The following is a 12,700-nucleotide window of genomic DNA, read 5'->3' as shown; positions in this document are numbered from 1 at the left end:
CTTTGAGACTGCCCACAAATGCGCATGAGTAAGAGAACATTGTAAGGTGCAGCGATATGTTTTCTCTCTCATAATATTGGCAAGAAAAATTGGACACAAGGCGCATTATATCTCTTTCTATGGTTATATGAAGTTATCTCTCTCGTACTCACCATCGCCCTCACACAAGTGTTCTTCTGTCCGTCACACTATCCAGTAAAATAAATTTTCTTTATTGGTCAAATAAAATTGTTAAAAGATATTCTTTAATTTAAAGGGCCTCGAGTTCCTCTACTTCGCCGGGCTCTAGCGCCTCCAAATCCGTTTCTGCCTTTGGTGAGTACATGAAGTTACAAATTTCAACTGACGTTAATTTGAATTCCTCATGAATTTAATTCCCTAGCAAAGCTTTATTTATAGATTTAATTTGTCGACACCTAATATTTCTTACGAATAATCCTTTCCATTAATCAGACACAAGCGTATTTTGAAAATGTATGCAAATATATATGTATGTTTTGAAAAAAAAATGTTGGGAATTATACCCGGGATATAAAGTCACTCCGGGATAGTAATAAAACCGCCCCCTAGTGCCCGCGTATTTTAAACAGTAGCTTCCAATTGCCTTATTCAAGACGTGCGCATATTTTTGAAAGCCTGATGTACAGTAATGTTCAAATAAATCTGGGACAACTGTTGCAACGTATAATCTTGGAAAAATAGTAGTTTATTTAACGAGTTCGTGTGTAAATTAGGCTTTTTTTGGCATGAGTGGGCCACTTTAAAACGCGAGTGAAACGAGCGTTTTAAAGACCCACGAGGCTCCAAATCGCTTAAAATCTTTAAAATTAGCTTGACGTTTTGTTTTGACAAGTTGTGACATTTATCAAAACCCGCTCACACAGGAGAAATTTCTCAAATTCTGACAGTGTCGAACAAAAAAATAAATTAGGTACTCCCTAGAATACTATCAATTGAGAGATTCTTTGCGCAAGTCCAACTAAATATGCCGCCGGAAACCAAAACTGATTGTGAAACAAAAATACTGTCGCGAGCAAAAAATTCTGGTCGTCAATGTCATTTCAAAATTTGGTTAGATTGTCACAAATGAAAAAAAATTCCCTATCTGATTATGCCCATGTCCACAAAGTCTCAAAAAAATTTGAATTGAGTCAAAACATGATTTTGATGACCAGTTTTTTTTGCTCGCGACAGTACTATCGCGGCCAAAATACTTTGGTCGTCAATGTGACATAAATGACATTCAATTGTAAAGCAAACTTTAGGATGTTTAACCTTATTTTTTACTACTGTCAAAATTATTTTAATCTATCAGTGTCATACGGTTCAAAAGCAAAAGATCAACATGGTCGCGGTTTAGACAACCTTCAGAAGCAAGTAAGACGATTCTATATTTATCAAAAACTGAAGGTGCCATATTTTTGACAAGAATAATTTGAAATTGTCATGTATATTGACATTAATACTTGATTTACATTTGAAGTGTCAAAAAGTGACGACCAAAGTATTTTGGCCGCGATAGTAGGTACTATTACGATCATAAAATTTTGGACATCAAACTTCTGTCACATTAAAAAAATGACTCTAAATCATGCTTTATTAAAACTGTCACATGAAATATGAAATTGTTGTCAATTTGACACCGGTTTAAAATATAATTTTTTTAATATGCGAGTACTATGGCGGACAATAAATTTAGGCCGGCCTGTCATTGAGTTGACATCAAAATGTGAAGCTGGCATTATGTTCAACTAACCCCATTTTCGATTTTTGTCATTCTTGTCATCGTGACAGCGATAATCAAAATTAAAATTGGGAAAAGAAACGTGCACCAGAGAGAAGTGGTACTACAAATCAGTTATGCTAGTGTGTCATGATCTGTAAGTTACGAGAAAGGCGAAGGAAACGCCAAACAGCTTGAAAACCTTCAGTCTGACAAACTGACACATCAGTCATAATGACAATAAATGGTCGCTTGCATTGACTTTTTTGAAATGTCAGAAATTTGCCGGCCTAAATTTATTGTCCGCCATAGTACATTTGGGTATTTGTTTTATATTTTTTATTAATTAAAACCCCGTTCTATTCCATTTGTCTGATTTTTACAACTTTTTGAATATTTTATTTATTAATACATAAGGGTCGTTTTAGAATGTATGACAGCACGATGACATTAGTGTCCAAAATTTTTTGATCGCAATAGTACATCCATCACTTGGCGAGAAATTAGCCATTTGCAAGCGTTACAAGGAATTTGCTGCCTTCCGTTTTGAGATATTTGTTGTTTATCACCAGAATCCATATAGCCTCCAACCTAGTAACGAATATTCCTAAATCCTAGGGAGTAATTTATTTTATTATTTTTGACACGAGAGTATATAAAATGCAAAAAAAAAGTGAACATTAATTCTCTAATATGGATCAGAATTTACTTTGACCATTATTTTTGTTAATCACAAGTGATAATTTATAACTATAAAAACTCAAATCATTAATCGTTAGAGTCGTACATATTAAACTGTAAAGGACCTGCGGAGCTTAGCTTGCGCGGCCTTTAACACGTCAATGGTGTAGGGAAAATGAGAATTACTGGGAACCACGACAGTGGCGCAACATGTACAATAAAACGTTTGAGAAGTTTGTGATATAATCAATAATCAGATTTGAAGGCGTAGTCTAGCATTATTATTTTATAATACTCTTATAACACCTAATTTATGCATGCAGAATTGTGGATAAAAGTATTAGGTACACGTAAAATCAACTTTTTATTAAATTTTATAACTCCTGATTTTTTCTAAAACAGAACACACTCGGATTCGTATTTAATAAATGCGATAACGTTGGCGATAATTTCGCGAGCTCGACTGTGTAAAATTTTCCCATGCTGGCCAAAAATTTGATGCGAAGCCATTCCAATCAACTGCTAAAAAAACCTACAAAATTCCAGTGGTGTTAGTTAAGTTTGGTAATCTATAGTTTACGTCGCTCAAACTGCGCATCTCATACGCGCAGCCCCATAGACTCTGCATTGTTGCCAGATGTTAATTAGAATTGAGCGCGTCTTTCAGTTGGATGTGTACGACTCCAATACGTTTGTTAATTGATCTGTTTCCCTGGTTTAGTGTACTTTTTTAACTTTGTTTCGAAACAATAGGTGGTAGAGGGGCTCCTGCACCGAGTATAATTGTATAATTAAAATCACCGTCACGTGATCTTAATTGTGAATTTTCTCTTATTCGATACAAATAAATAAGTCTGGCAACGCTGTACACATTTAGCATGGTGCGCGAAGCGATGCACAGTTTGGGCGACGTAAACTACAAGATAACCCTTCAGTTGTCTCGAGAAGACAGATTTGAAGTCTTGGGTGAATTTGGTAAGCGTATAAAGCAAAATCATAAATAAAGTTGCACTACATGAACCTGTAAACAACTCTCTGACAAATCTCCCCTATTTTCCGGCGAATGGACTGGACCACACAAATTGGTTTTGCGCGCAGATCACGTGACCGTCCCTTTACGCAAGTCTACTCTGCTGTCAAAAATAAATTACTCCCTAGAATTCGACTTTTAGGGAAATAACATTTTTCATGTTGTGTGTAACTAGAATTTTCAAAAGGAATTTTGATCGCTTAAGGTTGGTTACTGTGAATTGAGAGATCTAGGGCCAGTATACAGAAGCGAAATTAAGTTAATCATAATCAAATGCGAGATTAACTGAACACGTGATCAGATTGAACCAATCGAAGTTTCGGATTCATGGGTTAATCGCGCATTAATAGCTATTTATGCACCAACTGCGTTACAACGATGATTACGCCCGAAGAACGATGAATCCAGCTCGAGGGCTTTAGCAACCTCCTTGCTTTAGCCCGAGAGATGGATATCGTTCGATGGGCGTAATCATTCGGTAACGCCGTGGTGCATACAAGATTTTATTTTTCACTATACGTGTTCTTAAAAAAAAAAATGGCATCTTTGCAATTATGAATTGATGAGGGCATTATGAATTCATTACGCCCGCTTATTATTATTGCGCTTTGTTATTATTCCCCGGTTGTTATGGACATGTTTACGTATTTCGTATCCTAGGAGTTATCATGAAATTATACTAAAGTGAAAAATAAAATTTAATTCGAATTAAATATTTCATTCTCTTTTTATAAACTGTCCCTAAGTCCAACTAAATATGCCCCCAGAAACCAAAATTGATTGTGAAACGAAAAAACATCCATCACTTAGCGGGAAATAAAGCCATATGCAACTGTTACAAGGAATTCGCTACCTTACGGTTACGATATCTTTTGTTTCTCACCAGAAACCACATAGCCTCCAACTTCCAACCTAATCAAATTTATGGCAACCTAGTAACGAATAAAATTAGTATATTAAAGAGAGTTGGCTCCATCCTGGTTCCTATAGGGGCGTTTTTCGACTGATAATTCAGATGGTTGACTGCACTTTTATTGTCAAAATTGTCGTTATCTGTTGAAAATAAAATATAAATATTATATGAACTATTTAGATTTGCTTGCATTAACTTCACAAATTTTGTGGAAACCAGGCTGCCAACTCAAATCTAACTCTCAAACACTCCCCTAGAGACCAGGATCGAGCCTACTTTCTCTTATATACCACTCGAATAACGAATATGAATATCGCTAAATCATAGGGAGTAATTTATTTTTGACAAGATTATGATTAGATTGATTTCTCCCAACACTGTTCCAAACCGTAAAAAATATTGTGAACAAACGTTATGGAACGTACTCTGAGTACTTGTTCCTTGTTCGAGTCGCCATGATGGCGCAGGTAAACATCACGTGACATCTGCACATGTTTTATCTGTCAGTTTATAGTTTTTTGTTTCCCAAGTGGGATGGATCGTATTATTAGTGGATGTTATAAAAGTTTTTGTTAATTATTTTGCAATAACTGTGTTTTTTTAATGTATTTGTTATTATTCCTAATGTGATATACAATGAAAATGTAATATTAGATAATCACATTTTATAGAACTGCACCATGGTAAGATTAGTTTAGACAAGTGATTCATGAAAATGTAGCTTTGGGTTAAAACTAGATATAATTACATATTCTTTTTTTGTAATAACGATTATCAGTGTGCGAGTACTGTGCATCATTAATATACTGTTATTTTCTTTATCATCTTATAACCTCAACAACAAATAATTAAATCGAACCGAATTGTATTTTTCTAAGAATTGAGCATACACCCGTTTCCTAGAATTCACTAATCGACGGGTTACAATAGATAATTACAAAATGCAAACGTTTAGATCCAATAGGTATCTGAAACATTTTAGGAATAGTATGATTATATTTTCTTCAAGTAGGAACTGGTATTTACGACATACCGCATCCGTAGTTTTCTGGCCCAAGAATTATTTACAATATCTAAAACGATAACGTAAAATATTTCTGTTTGTAATCTCGTCATGATTCTCCGACTGCAGCAAAATTGAAAAACAGTAAATTCTGCGAGGACACTTCAATTAGTTTGTTATTTGGCTGCCGGCACAGTGAACTGTGCACTCTCAAAATGGCACATCCGCTCTCTTGATTTAACATTGAATGTGTACGCTTCTGTATTATCAGTTTACCCAAAGACTATATTAACACTACTCTGGTGTTTTTCAATGTTATTTTGGTGGGTCACGACGAATTTGTTTTTGGATACAGCTAGGTACATTAAGCTTCTTTTGAATTGCAGGATTTCTGGGGTCATTTATATGCTCTAAAAAATATTTTACCAGAAATTACACTAAACAGCGTCGAAGTAAAGAAAGTAGGGTATTTGAATCTTGGACAAGAGGAGAAAATAGTTAGGATATTGTCAGATCATTTTAACAAAAAGAAGTTGAAATGCTTAGATCCTCTGACTCAAAGATGTCTGGAAGATGAAGCTTACTGCATACACAGGGTGTTTCCGTCTGTAACGCTAGAGCACATCAAACGACACTTGGAAATTTTTAAAGATCTGCCTAACAGAACAGAGATCGTGTTGAGGCTCATCACTTATTGGAAGAGATCAAAGAACGGCGACGTTGAAGCGATGCCACTAGGTATTAAAAGAACCAATGTACACATAAAGTTACCAGACAATGCAAATAACAAACAATCAATAAAAGTACGGAAGTTGACAGATTTAACAGCTCCGACAGCGAAATTAACCGTAATCAAATTACCAAATCACGCAACTGCGATAAGACCTCAGGGAATGCAAGCTACAACTTCGCTTATACCACCGCAAACTGCAGAACACGCCATACCTCAAATAGAAGACCTTACGCCAACACAAATAGCGGCGCTGTATTTTCCGCTCGCGTCCGATAATTTGGAAAACCTACCGCTGATGAGGCAAGAAGAATTTTTAACGACCAAGAAATCTACACCCACTTGTACAGTCACGTCTTCAAGTGAAGTTCCCACAGAGGCGGAGCAAGGCAGTTCTGATTCGGATTTAGATGCGACAGCGTATTGTGTAAAAGATTATATTCGCCGCTTTGAAGAGTCACTTCCTGACATAGCTGACGTTCACGAAGAAAATCACGTCCCTTCGAACTCACACTCGCCGATCGCGGACAACAGTGCAATTTCATCAGTCGAAGACGTCATAAATAATGAAGAAACTTATTCGCCGATCAGCAATTACCTCAGAGTTAGAATGGACATACAAGAAGATGCAGCAGCCCGCAATGTGGAAATTACAAATGACGTACATAGTTCTGGAGAGAAAGACGATCAGGAGGCATCAGCTTTTGCAGCCACTCCAGATTCCAACCAAACAGAATTTTATTCTCCAGATTGGGAAACTATAGATAGTGGTCCTTTACCAGTAGCAAACTTTTTCACAATCGATTCCTCTGCAGTACAGCGAGAAATTAATGAAAACAAGGTGGTTGGAAATGAAGAAGTTCAAGGTACAATGCCATGTGTTCCGTCTGGCTTGAACGTCGAACCTGCAGCATCACTACCAAAACGAGTTACAGTTTCTAATAACATATTTTTCGGCCAAAATCTTCCATGTGGTAGTTTTAAGCAAGAAGTTTCTGTGAACGCCGCGACAAATGTAATAAATATTGGTAAGCACCAAGAGATTGGTTACAACAAGAAATGCAATAACTAAAACGTTCTAGCTTTTTGCTTTATTGCCATTTTTTGACTGTCCTAACACGAGTCTGAGAACTTGTTTGTTGTACTTCACTTATTCACTTTTCTTAGTACATATCTTTTTTTTACAAAGTCCATTTGGAAGCACCATTTTCTTGAATTCTTTGGCATCCACAATTAATTTATATTTTTTTAATTTTCTTTATTGGCTTTCACCGTCGCATTATGGTCATAATCATAATTTTTTCTACTGCTACTCCCGCCGCTAATGTCCGCCTGAGCTGTAAAAAGGTTCACCAGTTTTCTTTGTCGTATTCGTCCATCTGAAAACATTTTTCTTTTTATACGCGCTTAATCACCATTTTTTCATAATACTTTTTGTACTTTATCTGTTGTCTTTAATTTAATAATTTTATTGTTGCAGATGTTAACAATATTCCTTCTACCTCAAAACAAATAGTTCAAGACAAAATGGATGTTGGTATGTTTGAATTTTCTTTAGTTATACAATGATAAAAAAAAAGAGAGATAAAGGGCGGCTATGGAAAACGTAAACGTAACTTGACACACTACGAGTGTCATTTGTCAAGTGTGACATTGGTAACGTTAACTAACATCTTTTTCTATTCTATAACTATAATATTCACGATTTTTATTTTCTATTTTTTAAGTATTGTTTTCCACAGCCGCTCCTCATCTGCATTTTTGTTGATCACATTGCGTTTAAAAAGGTAGAATTTGATATTTACTGTGGTTTAGGTGATGCAGATTTTAATTTGTTAGAATATTTACGAGATATAACGGAAGCTCCAGAGGACGTAATACGTAGACACTGTAAAAAGTTAAACATCTCTCTCTGGAAAAAACCTCCAACTACAATTTTAAATAGTCTCGTAAACCATCTTATACCAAACACAATCAGTTCAGATTCTTCATACAGTGACGACGACTCTATAAATTTTGGTGAGTACGATTCCTCTTTCGTCCGTTATTGCTTCATTTTTTCCTCACTTGTGACAAGAATGAATTATTTGCTGTGCTTTTAGTTGCTTCATTTGCCAGGATGGTGCAACCGGTCGAGTAAGTATGAAATTTTATTTTGAAATTAATTTCGTCATTTGGTTCATTGTTCAATTAAGTCAATTCCCTTTAAATATCGTCACAATGCACATTCTATATTCGTAATATTTTTAGAGCTTCAACATCACTTCAACAACCATGTGTTGTTGCGAAGAAACCACATGTTGACCCTTCGGCGAAGAAACCACATGTTGACCGTTCACCGAAGAAACCACCTGAGTGTCCAAACTCAAACTCAACTGTCTGTACTCAGTTGGTCAACCATTTGTGTAATATTTTTCCCGATGCTTGTCCTGACTACGTCAGGACTTTATGCAAAGGCAAATCCATGGATGACGTAACCTTGGATCAATTAATTACTGTGATTTTAAATGGTAAATGCCAAAAATGTCAAATTCATTGTTTATGTTGTACCGTGATTGTTAAATTACAGCGAATAACGAGTACCCGAAGCGTCCACGGCCCACTCCAGAAGCTGACGTTTTTCCGGAGAACCAGCTAGAGATTTTGAAGGAGTTTCTTCCGGACGCCGATCCTGACTACTTGGCTATGATGTGCGACCGATGCGAAGGCAAACCAGAAATGGTCAAGGCCTTTATAAACAAAGCCATGGAGGAGAGAAATTACCCTACGATGAAGGACTACCTCAGGTGAAAATATTTCGGTTGCAGTTTCGTAAACACTACAACGATTTTAAAACGCAGGCGCCAACAAATTTCTGCCCAGCAGAAACAGTACACGACAGATTTCACAGTCGAGAACTTCATCAAAGTAATTCCCGATCCTGATGCGTTTTTCTCCGACCCATCGAGGAATCTAAAATTGGACGCTGCTTCCTCGCATTATGCTCTGGTCTTCCTACGTAACACCTTCAACAGGTTGCCTTTACGCGTCATCCAGAGTGTTTTCACAAAAAATAGCAGCCAATTTTCCAAAACGGTCGAAGAACTGAAGTCCTTGGTAGCACAAAAGAAATTTCTCATGAAGAGTTATCGCAGACCCATACCAATGCCGAAAAATATACACCACATACCCTTGTTACAAGAAGTGAGTCATCCAACGATGAGTTTTTGTCGTACTCAAATGTTGTGTTGTAGATCGCGTATTATTCGCACGAACAAGCCATAAATAAGTACCTGCTAGAAATGAAACAAAAAGAAGAAACGGAGAGAGAGGAGGCTAAAAATAAAGGTCTGCTCAAAACTTGCAGTTGCTGTTACGACGATGAAGTGCTCCCCAAAGATATATATTGCTGTGAGAACAAATGTGAATTTTGCAAGTCGTGCATCATCAAAAGCACAGAAGTTCGCTTTGGAGAAGGAAAGTTGGATTTTCCTTGTTTGCTGAATTGTTCGTCCTCCTTCAGTTTACAGATTTTGCAAGTACGTCACTTGCGGTATAAATATTTGATTTGTTTTTACTGTGCATTCGATCTGTTTAGGCGGTATTGTCTCCGAAATTATTTTCGAAAGTCGCACAGAAGAAAGCGTTAGAAGAGATCAAATCGGCGGGTATAGAGGAGTTGGAAATGTGTCCGTTTTGTGATTTTGCAACGATCCCGGCCGAAGGATACAACATTTTTACTTGTCTGAACCCCGAGTGTATGAAGGAGTCGTGTCGAATGTGCAAAGAACCCTCTCACGTGCCATTACGCTGTGACGAAATCGAAAAGGATGAGGACGTCCGAGCTAGAACTTTCGTAGAAAACAAGATGACAGAAGCTTTGTTGAGGTACGTCACATTTGTTGGCACAACGTTGGTACTAGTTGGTGCCAACTTAAAATACGAACGAAATGTGAAGTCAATTTTACATGTTTTTATTTATGTTTTAGGAAATGTTGGAAGTGCGGCGTGAAATTTTTCAAGGAGGAAGGATGCAATAAAATGACTTGTTCGTGTGGTGCTCAGATGTGTTACGTTTGCGGTCAACCTGTGAAGAGTTACAAGCACTTCAACGGAAACGGTGGTGACAGATACGATCTGTATGTGAGATACTCGATGAGGAACGTTTTTTCACTTCTTTTGTTGTTGGCAGGTGTCCTCTGTACAGTGATAGTAACGTATTAAACAAAGAAAACGTACTTAAAGGCGCAGAAGAGGCGAAGGCGGCGATCGGAAACGTTGCTCTCAAACACGACCCCACCAAAGACGTTCAACAATATTACGAACAGAGAAGCGCGAAAGTTCCTCAGCAACATTTATTGGTAAGTGATCGACGAAACGGAAAAGGTATAATGATTAATGTTCCAATTGAAGCACAACCAATAAAAGCATGACAGTTTTCATTGGAGATAGAAAATGTTGCTGATACTCTGCATGGCTAATTTTTTTCATAGGTTGGGCAGCAACAACTGCAAGATCAACAGAACAGAGACCTCTTTCAAATACAGTTGGTTAGAATGATGGCTGGACCACTGGGAAGATTGCGACATTTGGAAGATCGTCCGTAGATTTGATCCGATTTTTACTAGTTCAGATTTACATTACCGATATTTTTAAATATTACTAAATAAAGTCTAATTTTTTACGCAAGTTTTCTGTTTTCCCCAACGAGATAAATTACGAAGTCATCCCCAGACCGAGAATCGTTTCCAAGTTGCCAATTTATTTTTTGTGTTCAGTCAACGAGCCTTCAAAGTTCAGTAGATTAAAATGGCTCCTTGTTTTCGCTTTTATACCTTCAAATATATTTTCTTTTTACTGTAAAAACCAACAAACGTAATAAAATACCAACAATAAGCTTTCTTATGATTTCCTGTATATTTTTTGGAGATTCAGGTCAAAAGTATATAGGTACCTCATCGAAAATTGCTCTGTAAAATGTGAACGATGTATTTCGAATCAGAAATAATTTCGGGGCAATTTGTACATCAAAGTAAACTAAAGGTCGCCCAGCGGTCGAAATTCGACCGTTTTCATTAAATTTTTAAGTTAGAATGTTACTGAGCTTTTTTTTTATCAGAGTATAAATATCTATAATTATCGCATATAATTTTTTTGAATTTTGTTCTATTACGTCAGCTGCGACCGTTTACAAATACGTCATTATGCACTAATTTTCGAGTTATTTGAAAAATATTAACGATAGGAAAAATGAGGTATAGTTTGGCTATGCCATAATTAAAAAACAATAACGCGTTTTTTGACATTTCGTTAGGTTTTTTATTGTTATACTGGCCAGATTTCGCCAAGGCTACACAGTTAATTTGCCTATCTTTTTCAAATTATATAAAATTGAAATAAAAAATTAATTCAAAAAATGAAATAAAGAACACGTGTTTCGTATTTTTTTATACCTATATTTTTTATTGAAACAAAAAAAGCGGGCGGTTAAAAAAAATAAAACGTCCATTGAACTTAAAATAAAATTTCATCGTTTGATAAATGCCCTTAGCCGTTATATTCGGAAATATAAAATCTCAAACCATTGAATGATGATCGAACGCTACTTGCTGCGACGTACAACTGAAAACTGGCTGCCTCAATAAAATTGCAATTTTTTCGAATGTTTGTTTTTGAGACTTATTTATTGTCATCGCAAATGCAGCTATAATTGGAAATTGACTTTTTTGAAAATTAAATAGTAAAATGGTACCTGAATATGTTAAATTTATACGTGGACTCAAAATTCTCTTATTGCGTTCGGTTCCAGCTAAAACTTCGCAATCAATAGATTGCGATGTATAAACTTGATGTGGTGGCAAACCACTAATAGTCAAAGAATTTTGTATTTCACTCCGAAGAGTTTTTCTTAATGAATAATCGAGTGAATAATCTAAATAAACTTCCTCTTGGAGTGGATTTCACTGCGGGGGGATTAAATCAATTACAAATCACCCACACAAAAAAGAATTTGAGTCCATAACTCCTTTATTTATCGGAGGATTTTAATTATTTATACATCAAATTAAATGGCCCTAAATAGGCTACAAAAAGCCCTAATAAATTCACATATAGGTCCAAGGACTTCAGGGGTAAACTGTCAAAATATTTTTTTTCAAATGCGAACACATAATTTTTTTAACACTTCTGATAGAGATTTTTTATTCCAAAATGAACAGTGTATCACAAGTGTACACTTTCTTACCCACTTATTCTGTACGTGCAATCCCAAATGTTATTACATATTTGTCATTTGTTTTTCCAACTAACTTAACTTGGTTAATTTATTACATTGTAACGCAATGAATTTTGATAGCTTCTCGCTTGGTGCTCGTCATTTGTTTCAAAATGTAGTGTTATTTTAAAAAAAATTTTCTTATATGAGGTTACACATGTCATAGAGGTATTTTCATATTTGGTGGCGGAAACAAAAGACTGAGAAATGTCACAAAAATGTATTGTCAGTGAAAAATTTCTCATAAACGCCGTAAAAAGGAATGTCTAGGTACGAGTAAATTTAAATTTTCCCTAAATTGATTGAAAAAATACATTCTAAGGAAACCAATTTTTGTCAGTGCTTCAAAAGGAAAAGTTATTCTCAT

The 12,700-nt window shown here is 35.9% G+C and overlaps 1 protein-coding gene across 4 annotated transcripts; it reads left to right on the top strand.

The window, feature by feature from the left end:
- Window positions 1-4,817: 4,817 nt before the first annotated feature.
- On the top strand, window positions 4,818-10,743 carry LOC138126304 (uncharacterized). 4 transcript variants are annotated; one of them, XM_069042073.1, is made up of 13 exons: window positions 4,818-5,030; window positions 5,737-7,108; window positions 7,561-7,617; window positions 7,920-8,099; window positions 8,183-8,216; window positions 8,331-8,590; window positions 8,650-8,866; window positions 8,921-9,263; window positions 9,314-9,598; window positions 9,658-9,947; window positions 10,049-10,198; window positions 10,252-10,420; window positions 10,553-10,743. In XM_069042073.1, the coding sequence occupies exons 1-13, from the start codon at window positions 5,028-5,030 to the stop codon at window positions 10,664-10,666; spliced, it is 3,474 nt and encodes a 1,157-aa protein (XP_068898174.1). In that variant the 5' UTR covers window positions 4,818-5,027; the 3' UTR covers window positions 10,667-10,743. The 4 variants fall into 4 exon arrangements, with proteins under 4 accessions (XP_068898174.1, XP_068898164.1, XP_068898182.1 ...); XM_069042063.1 differs by having other exon boundaries at window positions 7,905-8,099; XM_069042081.1 differs by having other exon boundaries at window positions 7,896-8,099; window positions 10,473-10,611.
- The last annotated feature ends 1,957 nt before the right edge of the window (window positions 10,744-12,700 follow it).

This window comes from Tenebrio molitor, chromosome 1, assembly GCF_963966145.1.
Source record: "Tenebrio molitor chromosome 1, icTenMoli1.1, whole genome shotgun sequence".
NCBI classification, from domain to species: Eukaryota; Metazoa; Arthropoda; class Insecta; order Coleoptera; family Tenebrionidae; genus Tenebrio; species Tenebrio molitor.
Note: the sequence above shows the minus strand (reverse complement) of the source record. Positions and strands in the feature narration are given on the sequence as shown.